Source organism: Malaclemys terrapin, chromosome 5 (assembly GCF_027887155.1).
Source record: "Malaclemys terrapin pileata isolate rMalTer1 chromosome 5, rMalTer1.hap1, whole genome shotgun sequence".
Taxonomy (NCBI): Eukaryota; Metazoa; Chordata; order Testudines; family Emydidae; genus Malaclemys; species Malaclemys terrapin.
In genome coordinates, this window is record NC_071509.1 from 3,691,424 (window position 1) to 3,710,708 (window position 19,285).

At 53.2% G+C, this 19,285-nt stretch overlaps 1 protein-coding gene across 8 annotated transcripts in view; it reads left to right on the forward strand.

The window, feature by feature from the left end:
• DYSF (dysferlin) overlaps positions 1 to 19,285 on the forward strand; it is a 289,365-nt gene that overhangs the window by 147,852 nt on the left and 122,228 nt on the right. For all 8 annotated transcript variants that reach the window (XM_054030057.1, XM_054030060.1, XM_054030064.1 and 5 more), the window contains 4 exons: positions 1,641 to 1,783; positions 5,377 to 5,550; positions 17,705 to 17,798; positions 19,125 to 19,202. In XM_054030057.1, the coding sequence (XP_053886032.1) occupies positions 1,641 to 1,783; positions 5,377 to 5,550; positions 17,705 to 17,798; positions 19,125 to 19,202 (489 nt within the window). The remainder of the gene's footprint in view (positions 1 to 1,640; positions 1,784 to 5,376; positions 5,551 to 17,704; positions 17,799 to 19,124; positions 19,203 to 19,285) is intronic.

The following is a 19,285-nucleotide window of genomic DNA, read 5'->3' on the forward strand; positions in this document are numbered from 1 at the left end:
CTTCCATTCACATCAGTGGGAGCTGATGGATCCCGGGATGCGTCTGCGCTGGGAGTTCTCTCCCCCATCAGTCTAGCACAAGGACTGTTCCGCTGATGGTAGCAGGGATGGAAGCGCTCGTGCCGGCAGGGCAAAGGCGTTTTTACCCCTCTGTTCGTGCTGGACCAGCGATGGGAAAGGGGCCAGCGTAGAAGAGGCCAGCAGATCCATGGCACAGCCATAGATGGGATTCCTCACCAGAAAGATACTGACAAGCGGGAGAGAGAGCAACAAAAGTCCCCTAAAGGGACTGCCACTGCTTTGACAGAGCCAAGCTAAAAGGGGACCTGCCCATGGCCGCTGAGTCTTGGAAGGGTGTGAATGCCAAGGAGGAAAGGAATGTGCAGGGACACAAGGGGTTACTAGGAGGAGGGTGAGATGCAACTGGCTGGATCTCCGCTTCCTGATAGTGCAAAGCAGTCAGCTGGGTAGTGTGCTCCCATCGGAAGGGGTAGGCACCCCATCACAGAATTACTGATTGAAGGGACCCTCAGATTGCTTAACCGGGCTGCTGTGAGTGGGTCTTGAGGCAGCACTGGGACACCCCACTGGAGTTCAAGGCCAGCACGTTAACCACTCAGCCCTCCCAGATGGACAAAGGGGGACTGCAAACCAGCCGGGACAAATGACTAGAAATGCTGGGAACCATCTGGACGCCCTAGAGGGATTTGTTCTAAGGTCACACCCTAGAGTTGAATGTCCTCAGAGCAGCCCCTGCATGCATCAGCAGTAGGCAGGGCCGCCGGGGGGGGGGGGGGGGGGGGGGAGTGTGGCAATTTGCCCTGGGCCCCACAGGGGCCCCGTGAGCCCTGGCCGAGAATCCCTTTCCTCACCCGGCGGCGGTCTGGGTCTTTGGCAGCTTTTCGGCAGTGGGGGGCCCTTCAGTCGCTCCGGGTCTTCGGCGGTATTTTGGCGGCGGGTCCTTCAGTGCTGCCGAAGACGCGGAGCGACTGAAGGGCCCCTCGCCACCGAAATGCCGCCGAAGACTTGGACCGCCGCCAGGTGAGTACAAGCGCCGCACCTCCCCCGCTTTGCTCCAGGCCTCCTGAATCCTCTGGGCGGCCTGGCAGTAGGGCATGCACAACCAGGGCCATCTGGTCCAAAGCACGGAGCCTCTAGCACTTGAGCTAAAGCAGGGCCGACTCCAGGCACCAGCTCGGCAAGCAGGTGCTTGGGGCGGCCAAGGGGAAGGGCGGCATGTCGGGCTCTTCGGTGGCAATTCGGCGGCGGGTCCCTCGGTCCCTCTCGGAGCGAAGGACCTGCCGCCGAAGAAGAAAGCAGCGCTGTGGAGCTGCCACCAATCGCGATCGCAGCTTTTTTTTTTTTTTTTCCCGCCGCCTGGGGCAGCAAAAGCCCTGGAGCCGGCCCTGAGCTAAAGGGGTAACTCTGGCATCCGGCAGCAGTAGTAGGCTGCTATTCTCTGTGTGGCCAGCCACTCGAGGGGGAAGCGACACACGCTTTAAAAGCATGTTGCAGGCAGGTTCTGGAAAGCGAGCTTTGTTATTTAGGAAAACCCCGCCTGAAATTGATTTTGAAAGTGTCTGAGATGACTTAGGGGTTAGATGCAAAGGCGTTCACCCGGGTATCTCCTTTACTCTGAGGCTGGGAGTACGGCATCGCTATCCCGCCAGACCGCAAGCCCAAGGCCTGGGTGCCGGCAGAGAAGATGTACCACACTAGCCGGCGCCGGCGGTGGGTGCGGCTCCGCAGGAGGGACCTTAAGCAGATGGAGGCTCTGAAAAAGGTATGGTGATCCCAGAGGAGAATAATACCTACGGCCAGATCCCCAAATGGGGTCCATTGGTGTTGCTCTGTTCCCAGCTCTGCCACTGGGTTGCTGGGTGACCCTGGTCAAGTCACTTTGCCTCCGGTTCACAGTCTGTAAAATGGGGGTGATGCTACTAACCTCCTTTCCAAAGCACTTTGAGATCTGATGGAAAGCCCTGTTTGAGAGCTACATAGTATGACTTCTGGGGTGGGGTATGACTCTACCTGTGTAGGGGGAGAGAATTTGGCCCTTGGATGGTATGCTTTTCTGGGCAGGGATCTTGGCTTTCCCCTCCGCCTCAGAAGCACCTGGGACACTGACACAACAGGAATAATTGTGAGGTTATTGCTGTTTTATTATTAAGTCAATGGGGCAGGTCCCCAGCTGGTGTCAGTCGGCCGTAGCTCCATTGGAGTCAATGGGGCAGGTCCCCAGCTGGTGTCAGTCGGCCGTAGCTCCATTGGAGTCAATGGGGCAGGTCCCCAGCTGGTGTCAGTCGGCCGTAGCTCCATTGGAGTCAATGGGGCAGGAACCCAGCTGGTGTCAGTCGGCCGTTGCTCCATTGGAGTCAATGGGGCAGGTCCCCAGCTGGTGTCAGTCGGCCGTAGCTCCATTGGAGTCAATGGAGCTCCTCCAATTCACTCCAGCTGAGGAGCCGGCCCATGTCTCCGAGCAGCTGACAAAGACCAGTTATTCCAGTCCCCGTTGAGGTGGGTCAGGGTCGTTGTCCCCCACTGCACAGATGGGGCAATTGCAGAAGAGAGGTCCAGTGTCAGATTTGCATGAATAGCTGCCATGTTGGCGTGCCTCTGTTTTCGGATGAGCAGCTTGAGACGCTCCGGCTGAGCGCCTGCTGCTCCCCGTGATGTCCGCTGGAATGGAATTGTGTTTTAAACAGAATTAAAAACCAGAACGCTCCTCAGCAAGGATTCCTGCAGGCGTTTCTGCTGCGAATGGCGCAGGGAGCCCGTAGCAGGCCAGGAGTGGCTGAGAGGCGTGGCTCAGGTCCCAGTGGGGAAGGGGAGAAGCCAAGGGTTGACTGGGGCATGGAAGGTGACCTTGTCTCTGACTCCCGAGCCCCATTGGGCGAGGGCGTGTCGGCAGGGCAGTGAGTGTAGTTGATGTGGAGAAGCAGAGGACCCTGTTTCCAGTGCTGGCTCTTTTCACCAGCACCCAATTCCTTCTCTCACCCAGTACCCCCACACCTCACATACATGCCCGCCCAAGCTTTCCTGGCTACGGTGAAATATGCGCAGCAGGCCGTTCGGCCAGGGTGAGATCCACCCCCGTGCAGAGAGGCTAGCACAAGGACTTAGATGCCACTGGAGCCCCGAGGGACGATAACCCATTTAGCCCGTACATTCACGGCTGGAGATCAGACCCTGTGGGCATGGGCGATCCAGGCTTTGTGCCGGCAGCTCTGTCCAGGGCTGGGTTTCCGCCTCCCTGCCTAATTTCTGAAATACTCCCGGCATCCCGCTGTCTCGCTGCTCCCCACTAGGTGTCGCCGTTGGCCCAGGAATGCAGTTGAAACGGCTGCAGCCTGGAGGCTTGTGACAGTCAAACTCCCCCAAGATTTTCTCTTTTCCTCTTTCACTAGAAAATGCAGGGAGACCTGACCGCCAAACCACTGCACAGCGGGTGATGGGGGCCCCCATGGCTTTCCAGAGGCTCCGATAGGATAGCGACATGGCACGGCAGCCTCTGAAATCATACCAGGGCACCTAAGCTCTGCCAGCCAGCCCCGCAGGGGAAGGGCCTGCCCCTTTAGTATTATTTGATGAAGAGAACTTGGTGCCGGTGAAAGGTCCCAGCTCTGTCACACGCCTCCTGGGGGACCTCGGGCAAGTCACTTAGGCTCTCTCCACCCCCCGTTCTCCCTCTAGCAGAGTGGGATAGGAATCCTGCCTTTGTCTGTTTAGATTGTAAACTCATTGGGGCAGGGACTGTCTATGACCATGTGTTTGTCCAGCTCCCAGCACAATGGGGCCTGATCTCAGCCGGCTCCTACCACCGTACAAATACATGAGTGATGATATTACAGCAGATGCTGATGTCTTCTCCTTATCCAGAGGACAGGCAGAAGCCAAGCAGAGCTTCCTTCCCCGTCCCAGGCCTTAGCTGTAATCCAAAGAGAAGGGGACTTGTCTCCAGGGTCCAGTCGATCCTCCAAGGATCTCAGATTCGCTGGGCAAGGGACTGAGTTGCCTGACTCATTTTACAGGCCTGTCACATGGGAAGGACTTTCTGATCCCCAGCCATATGTGAAACAGTGACCTAGAGCTGAGAACCTCCAGCTCCCATTACCAGTTCTGCCCCGCTTTCCATCTCAGTGTAAATCCAGTGCAGAGGGTCTAGGGAGAAAGTATCTCCCGTGTTTACCAGCGAGGAAACCCGTCAGGAGCCCCCTGCTCCCTGGTGAATAACCAAAGAGGGGCAGGGAAGGAAACATACTGTCAAGCTCTGAAGTATCACAGTCAGGCAGAGAAACATGGGGGATGCGGGCAGTGAGGAGAGAAACTGACCTGATGCTTTTTTCCTTCACAATGGGAAAGTCTGTAGACACAGTGCCTTGGCCTGCAGTTGCAGCAGCTCCCCCAGGCTCCCCAGCTTGGAGGGGAGACCCCCAAGGAAAACAGGGTGCTGCGGGGGACTCGGTAGGTGGTGCCCTTCCCCTCGAGTCGTAGCTGAGCTCGTGATCTGCGTCAGATGAGCTGTAAAGCGAAGCGCTTGGCCGGTCTGTGGTCAGAATCAGGGTGTTAGCTAACTTTGGCAGCCTGGCTACATTAGAATGGGGGTCAATTACTTTGTGCCCAGCTCAGTTCCCCTCAGTGTCAAGTGTAGATGATCTTCTTTATCTCTTCCCCACTGCTCCCAGGAGTGGTGTTAAACACTTACTGGTCATATTTATTATTTGTAGTGGGGCCAGGTCTAAAGACCCCAGTCCAGGGTCGAGGACCCATTGCGCTAGGCGCTGTACACACATACAATGAATAGATGGTCTTTGCCATCCAGAGCTTACAGGCTCAGACCCAGCTCCTCAGAGGTATTTAGGCACTTAATTGCCATTTAAATCAATGGGAGTTAGGCTCCTAAATACCTCTGAAGATCTGGGCCTAAGTAAACAGTGGCCTTGTTTCACCCCAGAGGTGGCTGCACATCAGTAGTGGGTAAATTATCCCTATTTGGGGTGCAAAGGAGATGGTTGTGAATGACAGGCTGTACTCTGGATGGCTCTGCAGTGCCGTCAGCTTAATTTGGGGGTCTCAGCACAGTCCCTGATCAATGCCAAAGAACCACCAGCAACTGGACCAAGGGGGCACCCGTTGGAACTACCAGTGATGAATGGGTCTGGGGGGATGGGGCAGCTCCGTGGCAGGATGGGGGAAGCTTGCCCTGTGGCTGCTTGCCCTGTGGCTGCTCTGTGGGTACTTGACACCACTCTCCAGAGGTCAGTCCAGCTCCTGGCATCAGCGTGAACCAGGAGGGGGCTGGGGAGCAGACCTGTCCCCCTGCAGGCAGCCCTTCCTTGCAGCGCCGTGATTCCCCTGCTCTCTGCCCCCACGCAGCACAAGCAGGAGGAGTTGGAAGGTGAGGGCTGGGAATATGCCTCTCTCTTTGGCTGGAAGTTCCACCTGAACTACCGCAAGACGGACACCTTCCGCCGCCGTCGCTGGAGGCGCCGCATGGAGCCGCTGGAGCGCACCGGAGCGGCCGCTGTCTTTGCCCTGGAGGGCGCTTTGGTAGGTACCCGGGCAGGCTTCATTGCCAAGTCCTGGGGTTTCGGAAGATTGTGGGTGGAAATGGGCTTGAGCCAGGAAATTCAGATCCAAATTATTTGATCGATTGTGAGGCCAGATAGGCCCGTTAGGGTCATCCAGTCTGACCTCCCGCAAACCACGGGCCAGAGAGTTTCACTCAGTGATTCCTACAGCAAGCCAACAACGCTTTCAGAAGAACATCCGCCTCCACGCGATGGAGAACCCTGGCCCTTGGCAGTGGTTCCAGTGGTTAATCACCTTTCCAGTAAGACTAGTTCCACTTCCCAGCCACTGGGTCTTGGTCTGCCTTTGGCTGCTCGATTAAAGGCAGCTGCAGGGTGTGGGGTTGGCTCTGTCTCTACCAACCCAACTCCAGTTGGCTCAACCAAGGTGCCACTCTCCTTTTGGTTCCTCGTAGTGTCGGGGGAACATGTGCTTCCCGGGTCAGGTCTGTGCTGCTGCAACATGCCCATTGAACACACAGGTGGGTCAGACTCACCCTTGTCTCTCCGTGGAGTTACACCAGGGCTGGGTTTAGCCCAGTGAGTCTGGCTTCCAGGCTCAGCAGACTAGCTCAGCACACCTGTACGGGATAGGGAGAAAGGGAGCGAACGGGGGCACTCCAGCTAGAACAAAGGCAGCACAGCGCTTATCACCATGGCTTGGGAGAGGCTGTCCCAGCAGAGCTGCTGCCTAAGGACTGTAAGGTCGCAGTTCAAGTCCCAGCTGCACGGGCAGTGAATCTGGCCAGCGGCCGGGGCACGGATCCCACTCAACTCGTTGTTGAATCTACAGTAGAATCTCGCCAGGGTCAACAAGGAAACCCAGACTCATAAACTGTGGCTCCAACCTGCCTTGGTACTTAGCTCTCAGGGTGCATCTCAGCCTTTTCTTATTGACACAGAGATCAGCCTGGATGCTTGGCTCCAAATCTGAACTTCCCCAGGGCTGGGCAGGGGTGGTGGTGTGGGCCCAGTCGCTAATGCAACACAGGCCCATACAGAAGGAGAAATTCAATAAACCGCTGAAATATTGGACCCCTCCCCCTAGACTCAGAGACACGTCCCCATCAAAGGAGCCGGCACAGTTTGCACAGTCCATTTCGAATGGCTGTGAGTCCCACCTCGGGGCTCAGGCTTGCAAACAGCCTTGTTATCTGCTCTCTGGGCCCTTCCATTGTTTGTTTAACTAATATGCTGGCTTGCTTCATACCTTGGATTTCATAATCGGTTGGCTTTTCCAATAGCTAAATGGGAAACAACCATTGCAGCACAAAGCCCCTATTATAGGGTTCCCCCCCCTCTTTGGATTTTTCTTCTTCATGCTACATTTTGTCCTTCCTTTTGTCTGATAGTTGAACTCGGTGGTAAGTTTTAAACAACTTACTACATGGAATTCAATCCTGTCAGGTTTTTTATATTCCCATCGACCCTGCGAGCTCTCGAGGTTTTCCAGAGAGTAATCTGAACTGTTGCATGCCCTGAAGAGCCGCACGCTCTGAACGCGGGCTCAGGGGCCAGGACTCCTGGGTTCTATTGCTAGTGTCGCTGCTCACTCTCTCTGACTTTGGGCCTCTCACTTAATTCCTCTGAGACTTGGTTTCTCCACTTATAGAATGGGATAATGATATTTCACCAGAGAGTTGGGAGGGTTAGTTAGTTATCGAATGTTGGAAAAGTGCTGTAAAGTGTTGCATTATTATTCCAGATGACAATAAAGGTGCAAAACATTCATGCTGGTGCACTAATTTCATGGCTTTTAGCCTGTAACTGACTGGGTCCACTAGGGGGCGCCATGATCGCTGGCACTTGAACAGGTCCAATTCCATCCCGTAGAGCAGTGGCTTTCAAACTTTTTACCTGGGGACCCAGTTGAAGAAAATTGTTGATGCCTGTGACCCAACGGAGCTGGGGCAGAGGGGTTTGGGGTCTGGGAGGGGCTCAGGGCTGGGGCAGAGGGTTGGGGTGCCGGGGTGAGGGGTTTGGGGTATGGGAGGGGCTCAGGGCTGGGGCAGAGGGTTGGGGTATGGGGGTGAGGGATTTGGGGTGTGGGAGGGGCTCAGGGCTGGGGCAGAGGGTTGGGGTGCGGGAGGGGGTCAGGGCTCTGGGCTGGGGGTGCAGGCTCTGGGGTGGGGCCAGGGATGAGGGGTTTGGGGTGGGCTCAGGGCTGGGTCAGGGGGTTGGGGTGTGGGAGGGGTCAGGGCTGGGGCTGGGGATGAGGGGTTTGGGGTGCAGGAAGGGGTTCCAAGTTTGGGGTGGCTCAGGGCTGGGGCAGGGGATTGGGGCGCGGACTTATCTCCACTGGCTACTGGTCAGCAGCACAGCCAGGGTGCACTGCGGACTGCGCTGTGCCCTGGAAGTGACCAGCAGCAGGTCTGGCTCCTAGGTGGAGGCGCACAAGCGGCTCCGCTCGACTCTTGCCTGCAGGCACCCCCCCCCAGTTCCCATTGGCCCAGTAGTGGGTCGTGACCCATGGTTTGAAAAACACTGCTGTAGAGGGCAGTTGTGTCACACAAGCACAGGGGCAGTAAAGCATGATGGTCTGCCATTAACTTGCTTTGTGACCTTGGCCAGGTCCTTTTCCCTCTCTGTGCCTCAGTGTCCCCTCCAGTGCAATGGGGATACCGATATGGACATTCCTTTGTTATTGTTTTCAGGAGGGTTTCCTTAGAGAATTGACCCAAGCTGCAGAATTTGGATCCAGTTTAAGTTTGGTGGGCAGCGGAAGAGTGCCACATTTTCGGGCTCACTTTGAAGACCGGAGTAGGGCTGGTTGGGAAACAGGTTCCCTGTCCGAGAGATTGTTTGTGATTTCCAAAGTTTTCCCATCCAGAACTGGGCGTCTAACATGGGGGGGGGAGGTTTGTCTCGATTTGTTAGCGCCCCCATGTGGCCTCACTAGTCTTGCTCTGTCCCCCACTATTCAGCCACACCCAACTCTGCATTTGTCAAGTCCTTGTCAAGAAGTGACCCCTCCTGGCCAGGTTCTTGGTAGTCTGTCCCCGTTAGGATAACAGGGAAGCCGTAGATCCGTGGTGTCAGGAGGGTATAGCCATTTTCCCTTTCTTGGTATTGACACCTCCTCATCAATTATTGGGAGTGGACTACATCCACCCTGACTGAATTGGCCCTGTCAACACTGGTTCTCCACTTGTGAGGTAACTCCCTTCTCTTCATGTGTTAGTATATTTATGCCTGCATCTGTTATTTTCACTCCATGCATCTGAAGAAGTGGGTTTTTTACCCACGAATGCTTTATGCCCAAATAAATCTGTTAGTCTTTAAGGTGCCAGCGAACTCCTCGTTGTTTTTGTGGATACAGAATAACATGGCTACCCCCTGATACTTTTCTCCTAAGTCACACACTGAGTTAATGGCAGATTGGGGGCTAGAATCCAGTTCTCCTGCCTCCCTAAGGGACCCTCCACATAGGGTCTACATGAGCTGGGAGCATCACCTTCTTGTAGACTGTACTCTCCGTGCCTTCACTATTGTGGATGTGTGCATCACAGCCCTTTTCTGGATAGAATCGGAGCTGCTCAACTTTGTGTCATAGGCTCTATACTGCTTGCAGTTTGATGGAGATTCTCCTTTAGCAGCATTGGCAGGATCCTGAACTTTTGAGGCAGGAGTTCTAGCCCCATTGTTGCAGTGAAAAATTTGGGGTACAACAAAGAGACAGCTATTTCCCTGGATAGCTGTGGATTAAAGTTAAAGCAAGAAAACAGAACAAGTTTCAGTGCATTTTATTATTGATGGATTTTACAGCCCAGTTTTTGATGTGCTGGGTGCTTGCTAAACATCTGGGCAGGGGCAGCCCTTGCCTTGTGTGTGTGTGTGTGTGTGCGCTCACTGCCATTGTAACTGTGCCTTGGAGTGTGTGTGTGTGTGTGTGTGTGTGTGTGTGCACTGCCATTGTAACAGTGAGTGAAGCCATTGTAATTGTGCGTTGGTGAGTGAGTGTGTATATGTGTGCACTGCCATTGTAACTGTGAGTGAAGCCATTGTAATTGTGCGTTGGGGGTGCATGCGGGTGCAGCTGTTGTAACTGCATTGGGGGGTGCGTGCCAATGTCAGTGTGCCGTTGGAGTGTGTGTATGCACACCATTGTAACTGAGTTTGGGGGCGGGGGGTTCACACGCCATTGTAACTACACCCTTCTGCTCCCCAATCAACCTTCTCCTGTTTCCCCTTTCCCCAGTGGGAGGCGGGGCTTAGACATCTAGCCCTGTTGCTTTCGGTCTCATTTGAACCCCCTGCAGTCCTCCCTGCCCGAGGTCTGAAGTTTTACAAGGGCTTTCCCAGCCACACTCAGATCCTGATTTCAGATCCATTAGCCAGTAAATAAAATGGGTTTGCCTAAATGCCGGCTACTGCGCTGTACTGTGTCGTAGACACAACCCCCATGCCACCGCTGCTCAGCTCGGGGCCAGCTGGAGGCATGTAAGGACTGAGTCTCAAAGCCGGTGAGCTCCCTCAGTTCCCCCTGACTGCAGCTGGAATGGTAGGTGATGGGAACATCTTCAAATCAGGCCTCAAAGTTGGGCTTCTGGAGACCAAGGCGCCCCAAGTTAGAACAGAGACCCACACCCCGTGATTCCTGCATCAAGCCCCTGCCTTCTGGCTGAGCGACAGCACATCTCTTAGAAAGACATCCAGTCTTGACTTGGACTCCAAGTGATGGACAACCATCACGTCTCTACGTAAGCCGTTCCAGGGTTGCCTCCTAGATTCCGTCATGATGTAGAGGCCACCCCATTCCTCCAGAGTTCCTGTTTGCAGTGAGGAAGACGACGCCTTCTCTTCGAGCACCAGCTCCTTGTGTGGCTGGGTTGTGTGTATTTGTGCTGGGACACCCCTGAGGGTGAGAAGAGTGGGCACGGTCCCGCTGTCGGATCTGAGCTATTCTGCGCATGCCGTGAAGAGCCCAGCAGGTGAATTACACCCCAGCTATGGGTCTGGCTCCGAGACAGGCCCATAGCTCAAAGCAAACTCTCAAAGTCCTTGGGCTCGGCTCTCTGAATTCCCATCCGCAGTAGGTCATTCCGGTTTGCCTTTATGCCCTCATAGTTTGGGGTTAGTGGTTACTTGGGTTTTTTTGCAGATTGCTTTATAAATGATCTTGCTATATTTTATGGTTTTGCAGATTCATGCCTTTTCCAGCACTCCTCACTAACTGGGTCTCATTCCTGCATGACTTATATGTTTTCCAGGATGCTCTGTGCCACAATAATACCGTATATTTATATAATGTCTTCCATCCAGAAAGCTCAGAGCCCCTGGGTGCTTTTGGGTTCATTCCCCTGTTACTCGAATGCAGCTATCTCTGGGGAGGAATGCGGATGATGTCATGCCAGGAGGAGGCAGTGTCATCACCATGAAGCAGGGTTGCGGTATTTGCCTCCTACAGCAAAAAGCCAAATGTAGGCAGCCCTACTCTAGGAGAATCAACTTTTGGACCAAAATCAACCAGACAGAATTCCTGCTGAAGCTTTTCTGTGCCAAACTGAGGAAACACGTCTGCACATGTTTGAAGGGGAAAGACCACAAGTAGAAAGAGGGATTTAGCGTGATACAGCAGAGAATAAATAAGAGTAATGGGGTAAAATGAAAGGAAGAAAAGGAAAGCGTAGGTGGAGTATTAGGAAGACTCTGAAGGCGGCGAGGAGATGGAGGCTGTGGAACACTCTCCCGAAGAGACATTTTGGAAGCTTCATTTCTTAAACCACCCTGGACAGAACATTAATAAATGCACCATGGAAACCATCCACCATGGGCCAGGCTAGATGACTTTGTAGATCTTTTCCAGCTCTGATTTCTGTGGTTTCTTCACCTGGTCAGAGGGGTCGCTGTTGTAAAACGAAAGGCAAAAATACAGTAGGAGGAGGAAGCCAGGACTGGGAACTGAACTTGGCTCCCCTACAGGGCACGGCAGAGCATTAGGAAGATCCAAAACCCATTGGAGCCAATAGGCTCGAGCTGCTGGGCCAGCAGTGGAGATGCATCTGCTACCTTCGGTTTTACCCTGGCTGCCTGCCAGCCATGGGACTGGGCAGGCACTTGACTATGGCGGCCTCCCGAAGCCCTTCTGCCTGTTCCATCAAATTCCCGCTCCCTGCTGCATCCTTTGTGCCGGGCTTCCGTGCCCTTCTGTGGTTGTGGTGTAGCTTCCCCGAGATGGTCAAATTACGGAGCGTCGTGTTGTTGAAGGGAAACCAAAGCCCAGTGAGCACTGAAGTGCAAAGGGGAACGAAACAAGCCAGCCCCCGGCACGGATTTACGGAACTATTTACAAGGGTTGTTTTCCAACAGGAAGATCATACCAAACATGACCAGAAGGAATTTGTCTTTGATACAAGAATGTGTGTATGATACTTTGGGGTTTCTGGGCCACAGTCTTCCCTGCTTTAGCTGATTTGCTTGCAGTGCAGTCTTGCTGTGCGTCACATTGGCCCGTTACCACCCTGTCTGCCGTGGTGAGCTGGATAATCATCTGCATCGTCATTGAAACCACATTAAACACCAGGGCTGGGACCTCAAAGGGGACTAAGGAAGTTTGGTTCCCAATTGGTGCTGGAATTCGACCGGAGCTGGCAGCTGTCTCCCTTAAACTCCTGTGGGAAATTCCAACCCAATGGTGGGTGCCGAATTCCTCAGCCTCATGGCATCACACTGGCCATACTCAGCATGTTGGATGATTGGGAGCAGCCCGGTCCTTGGTCCTGGAGATGTTCACCTCCAGGTCACTGGTTCTAATCCCTGCCCAATTTGTGGTGACCAAAAGCCACAAGTAGCTACTGGGTGACCTCACTCCATTTCCTAGCAGCCACTCTTCTGCCTCCAAAGCCCCTCTGCTGCAGCTGGTAATAACTGGCTGACTTAGCCGAAAGCACATGCTTTGAATTGGCCTCCGAGATGCATGAACTGCCTCCTCATGGCAGGGCATATGGTAGAGCCACACTGGCCGGGGGCAGTGAGGAAAACGCACCAGCGAGAGGTCTCCAGGGCTGGGAAGCCTGCTTTCAGAAAGGCCGTTCATTGTACTGTGTGCAAAAGAGCTCAAGGAACAACTGTACAAGCTGACTTCCCTACACGTTTGCCAGCCAACGCATGTTTCAAGGCTGCTTTGACAAACCAACCATGCCGTTTCCTGCAGTTCCATCTCTGGGAGAAAAGAAAAAACGAATTCCCCTTCGATCCAGACACTAATGGTGTGAACAGGCAATGGTGCTCTTAGTGGACCAGCTTCTTAGCACGGAGCCAGGCAGGATGTCTCAAGGGAAGAACCCCTGTGCGTGATGGCAGAGGGTCAGTCAGCCAGGCTGGTTAGCTCCTTTCTACTGCTCCAGTCTGCTTCTAGAGATCTGTGTCCATAGGTTATCCGGCCAACTAGAAATTATGCTGAGCTCTCAGTTCATATAGGGCCTGGGAGTTAATGGGACCTGTGCATTTGAGCTCACTGGGAATGGGACTGACCCTGTACATTGCTCTCAGCTGTGGGCAGTGATCTTCATCCTGCCATTCCGATCAGACAAGCGTGCCACTGAATCAGGGGACAGTGAGCAAAGGCAGGAAGGGGGACCCGGCTGGTTTCATCCTGGGGAGTTTCTAGCTTATTCTTTTGTTGGGTGGGGCAGGTTGTTTTTTTTTGGGGGGGAGAGGGGGTTGTCCCCATAGTCTGCCAATCCCATGAGTTCCAGGCAGATCTCAGGGTGGAAGAGGGGGCATTAGCAGGAGGAAAGTGGCATCTGCATAACAGAAATTGGCAGACTGACATAAACCAAAAGAGACCAGTCTCAGGATTTTAATCCTCCTAGGCTTCTCCCCACGCAGCCCCCTGGGTCTGCACCATCCACTTGTCTGGGGGGTGGCTCACTTACTGACGAAGCCACGTTAGTACACTAGACAGACGGATGATGGGCACGGTGTGCATGCGCAGTAAGACAGAGCCCACGCCGCTCTCCTCTCTCCAGGTCACTGTGCAGCTTGTGTTCTGCCTCCTGCTCCAGCCTTGGTGCCGGGTTAATTTACCCTGCAGAACGACCCCTTGGTGAAAGGCAAGAAGCTGCCACGCAGGGCACGGAATAGCGCCCGGGGTCTTTGCCCCAGATAGCCTAATCCAGACCCACACCGGGCGACGGCCTGCAGGAAGTGCCTCTGCTTGTAGATGGCAGCTGCTCCGTCTTTGGGATGGAAGCAGCTCCGTGGGCTACCAGGTAGCGGTGCCCTGGCCGCTGCTGGCCGATGGGCCACGGCTCGAAAGCCTGAGGCCTGTGAAAGGCCAAGCAGCCCTTGCTGAACCCAGGAGTAGCCACGGCAACTCCATCTCCCTCCGCCTCATGCTGAGGAGGGAAATATGCCTCATTACGCTAGAAGGCGGGGAGAGCCAGATTGTATCCTCACTAATGTGCTTTCCTTGGATCCTCTCTCTCTGTGTAACACACCCCCACCCCCACGCCCCCGTTTCTATGCACAGCCTCCTATTTCGCACCTACACACCCATCCAAACCCCTTCTGATGGCCGTTAAAGAGAGACACAGGCCGCTCCACCTCTGTGCCCCCTCAGACTAGTGCTCCGGCCATACACAGGGCGCTGTTGGCCAGAGCCGGGCCACGTGCTCCCGCTGTGGGGACTATTTCACCGCGGGGTGCTGGCTTCTGGCTGCCCTGGCACTCACCTGCTGGAAGTTAGGCTAACAGATGGAGGGATCCCGTTGGGCCTGTCACACAGCGAGGCTGCCTCCAACGCTGCCTCCCACTCACGCAAAGCACTGATCCATCTTCCCGCCGATGGACTCGCCCCTCTGCTTTCCACTCCACAAGGGGCTCTTTTCTGGGTGGCCTGGCCTGTTTTCCCAGAAGTTCTCAGGAGCTCTCCCTACGGCCACCCGTGTCTTGGGACGAGGTCCCCTCACTCACCTCAGGAACAGGACGTTCCGCCAAGGCCTTAGAAAAATACATTCGCACACCGCAGGCGGAGCCAGGAGAACACTTCCCCTGAGTGGCCGAGGCCCTCAACTGGCCATCTTGGCTGACTCACCAGTGCGTTATACGAGTAACGATACATGCCGTTGGCGTGGGCTTGTTGTTGTCTGCAGGGATGATGGACAGTCAGGGGGACGAGGGACCTGTTTGCCTCTTTACCCATTTTTCTAGGCATCCTCCACTCCTATCCCTTAAAGCAAATTCAGAGAGGATGACACACTTTACCGGGCAACTGATGGCTGCCGATACAGTATCATTTCCCACTAACCGCCTTGAACCTGCTCCCATTGCAAGCTCCAGCAAGGGTCTGAGAAGTCAGAGATGGAAAAGGCCAACTGGCTCATTCCAATCCTTCCCTCCCCAGCCAATGCAGGATTGTTCCCTACAGGGCATTCTCTGGAACCACTCTCCAATCGAGTTATACAGGTCTGAAGCAATGGGGCTTCAGGGTTGACAGGAGTGTGACCTGCAATAAGGCTGGAGGGTCAGGACCTTGAATTTAGTGATGGAAAAGGCCTGGTGGGTCCTACCCAATGCTTTCCCGCCCTGGGCCTGTATAGCATTGTTCCATACAGAACTACAGTATATATTCTCCAGTGCTTCTGTGATGATGATGTCATATCATATGATAACACTCTTTCCATTCCACTAGTATCTCTTGGAAGGTGTTAAACACCAGCTACTAATGTTAGAGATTTTAAAATCAGCAGATCTGGTTAATCTGCACCCAAGAGTTTTAAAAGATCTGGCTGTGGTGCTCACTGGACTGTTAATGCTGATTTTCAATAAGTCTTGGAGCACTAGGAAATTCCAGAAGACCGGAAGAAAGTTAATGTTGTGCCAATATTTGAAGAGAGTAAACAGAGTGACCCGGGTAATTATAGGCCTGTCAGTCTGACCTCAATCTCAGGCCAGATAATGGAGTGGCTGATACAGGACATGATTAATAATGAATGAAAGGAGGGTAATATAATTAATGGGTTTATGGAAAATAGATCCTGTCAGACGACCTTGAGATCTGTTTTTGATGAGATTACAAGTTTGGTTTGTCACGGTTCAGAGCAGTAGCACCTGTATTCCCCCCCTCTGTTGTCCATTTTCAGGCTTCTGGTTCCCCAGCCATCACCTTTCCTGGGTGGAGACATGTGTCTCTCTGCCTCCTAACTGGGGTTTTTCCAGGCTGCACAGTTCCCTGCCTACACTACGAATTCCCCAGCAACACAAACTGCCTCAGCTGCTCGGCTTTGCCTTCCTTCCTCAGAGGCTAATAATAGCCTAGTTACCCTCAGTTAAGTTACCGCTCTTTCTAAGCAAGCGCATTCATTCTTAAGGGTGTCTTTCCATTGGATCAGGCCCTGGGCCATGTCCCTCCTCTGACCCACACCAAGCCCTCCTCCCTGTGTTGGGGTACAGGGGACCTCTTTTGCCATTTGCACAGAGCTTGCCCTTCCTGCGTGGGCTCCCCGGCCCCCCCTGCCCTCGGCAGACCTTGCTTGGCTCAGTGCCTGCTACGTCCCTGGAACAGAGCAGGGCTGGGGGCAGATTCTGTTCCCCGCTGTGGCCGCGGAACAGCGCTGTGTGGATTGGGAACTTTTGCAGTGTAGCTTTCGAACGGCAGGACACGTGCCAGGCCGTCCTGCATGTTTGGTGAAAAGGTCATCAAAATAGTGGAACTATTCAGCTCCCGGCAAATTCTTTAGACACAGGCTGGGGCTCTGGGTTTTTCTCCACGCTAAGGAAACCTGGCTGGGGAGGGGAGTTGAGAGACATGGGGGTGGGGGGTAAAAGGGAAAGAAAAGGAGGTCAGCTTTTAAAAACTCGGCATGACCTAATTATTGTAAATACATTGCCCCGCAAACCGCAGCGCTTCCTCGGCAGACAATGCCCTGGTAATTACTATTCCTGTCCTGGGAAAGCAGAAAGGGCTCTGCAGACCACCTAAGTTCTTTGATGCATTTTTGGGCCCGGGCGGCCCATGGCTCTGGAAAATCCATCTCAGCCCTATTTTCAAATATCTCCCTCCCGTCTTTCCCAAACATTGGATAATTGGAAATATTTAAAGATCCCATTGACGCTAGCCAGGAAGTTATCTTTATGCACCTTTTCCTGCAACTAAATATTTCAAGTCACATATGGCAATTAGGAGGTGATAAAGGGCCGGTGCGCCCACGCAAAAACAAGAAGAGGAAAAAGCATTGGCCCAGGTTAGGCGAGGATCCTTTCAAGCGGCGAATGGAGTATTTCACTGCGTTTGACACCATCTGTATCACCATTAACAAAATTTATACTCCATTAATTTTACTCACAAGGGGACTTAGTGAAACAGTTTAAGTACCTGTGCTGTGAGATCTTTCAAATAGAACAATGCGACTGAAGGGCTGCTGACGCACATGGCTTTTTTTCTGGATTGTACAATAACATTGTGATGTACCGGGCTCTGGTGGATGGGGTCAGAGCTGCTTATCTGTGTGTCATAGGCCTTAAATGGCCATCTGCGATTTTCTGTTTGCTCAAGGGTTGGGGTTGGTGCACCAGAAGTAAGAGAAATTGGGTTCTACCCCTGCTTTAGCTGTCGAGTTCAAAGTGATTGTGGTGTGCAGGATAGTGACATGCAGGAAGTCAGAGAGGCAGCATTGTCCAGGGGCTAAGGTGTTGGATTGGATCTCAATAGACCTGGGATCTGTTCCTGGCTCTGACACTGACTTGGTCTGGGACCTTGAGCAAGTCATTTTTCCTTCCTACCTCTGGTCTATTTAGGTTGTAAGCTCTTGGGGCAATAAATAAATAAATTAATGGAGATATCCTATCTCCTAGAACTGGAAGGGACCTTGAAAGGTTATTGAGTCCAGCCCCCTGACTTCACTAGCAGGACCAAGTACTGATTTTGCCCCAGATCCCTAAGTGGCCCCTTCAAGGATTGGGTTTAGCAGGCCAATGCTCAAACCACTGAGCTATCCCTCCCCTCAATGAAGAAGCAGGGCAGGGGTGGGGCCTTGGGGGAAAGAGTGGAGTGGGAGTGGGGCCCGGCCAATTAGAAACTCGGTGCCTATGTCCTGGGCCCCGCACCTCTCTAGGGACGGCCCTGTGTCCAACAGAGGGTTATTCAAAAGCTGGGCTCTGCGGGACTCATGTTACGTCTATTTCTCCTTCAGGGAGGTGTGACAGACGACAAGAGCGACGATGGCAAATCGGTTTCGACCTTGAGCTTCGGGGTCAACAGACCCACCATCTCCTGCATATTTGATTGTAAGTCATCTAGGATGTATGGGTGACATTCACAAGGCCCAGGCACCACCTGAGATCCAGTGAAGCCCAGAGGGTGCCCGGGCTTTGTGCTTGTCTCTCTGCACAGGGGTAAATTTCACCCTAAATATCCCAGTTTACCTCACGTCCGTTCCCCAGTACCTGAAGTTTCAGCTCATTTCCATCCTGAGCAGAGCAACGTGGCAGTCTTGATTGGGCCTTGACGTAGGTGCGTCCAACATGCCGGTGTATCATATGTGTTCATCTAAACGAGATCCTCTTTCCATGATGTGCAATCTTGAGGCGCGGATGGGACTTTTGGTTTTTGTGGTGTTTTTTGCCACTGACGAAAGCCTTGTAATATCTGCTCCCTGGGGACTCACCTGCTGTCAGGATGAGGTGAGGCACCAGAGGAAGCAGACCAAAAAGAAGAGGTTGGGATTGAATGTAGATTTGTTTATATGAGGGTTAATAAGACCAGGATCCACATTTTTAAAAGGTGCCCAGGGCCAGGTCTACATTACAAAGTTATGTTGGCACAGCTACGTCAGTCAGGGGTGTTAAAAAAACCACTCACACTCTGGTGACAGAGATGCCAGGGAACCTCAACCCCCCCACTGTAGATGCAATTATGTCAACAGAAGAGTGTTTCTGTCAGCTCAGATTATGTCTTTCAGTGTAGTGGGAGTATTCTGCTGGCAGAAAAACTCCTTCTGTCAGCATACATTGCCACACAGGGGTCCTGTGCCTGGAAGGATGTTTTTGTTTGGTGAAAAAGCTGGGAACAGCAAAGGGAATGGGGATGGGGTTGAGACTTACGTCATTGCATCCATAGCTAGGTGGATGCACCGACTCGCAGGATGTGTGCGATGTGCAACCCGCTCTGGGGCCTTAGGGGAGAGGATTTCTCTATGGAACACCACTTTCTGCTCCCTGCAGGTACACAGCTCAGCTCCTAAGGCAGAGTATTGGAGACAAGACTTGCCCCAATGAGCGTCAGTGTGTGGTCCATCGGGACAGTGCAGGGACCTGGTGCATTTCCCATGCGATTGTAGTGGGACCAAAAATATGGTTTTCACAACTCAAAGGCTAGACTAGCCCATGCACCAGATAATATACAATAGGCAGGCCAGATTCTCCTCCGGTGTAAATCTGGAGTTACTCCATTGCTGTGAATGGCACTACTCTTGATTGGCTTCCTTAGGCCCGAGACCTGACACTCGGGGTCCAAGAAAACATTCAAGTCCCTTGTGTAATTATCATAGATTTTTCCAGCACTTCAGCAGTGCAGAACTGAATGCTTTTTTCTCCCCCTGTTTCTCAATAAAGATGGAAGCAGATACCACCTGCGTTGCTACATATACCAAGCTCGGGATCTGATCGCCATGGACAAGGACAGTTTTTCGGGTAAGCACAGATGCTTATATGGGCACACAATTTAATTCCAAGTTAGCATGGTAGCTTAGACCAGGGATCTATAAGGCAGACTT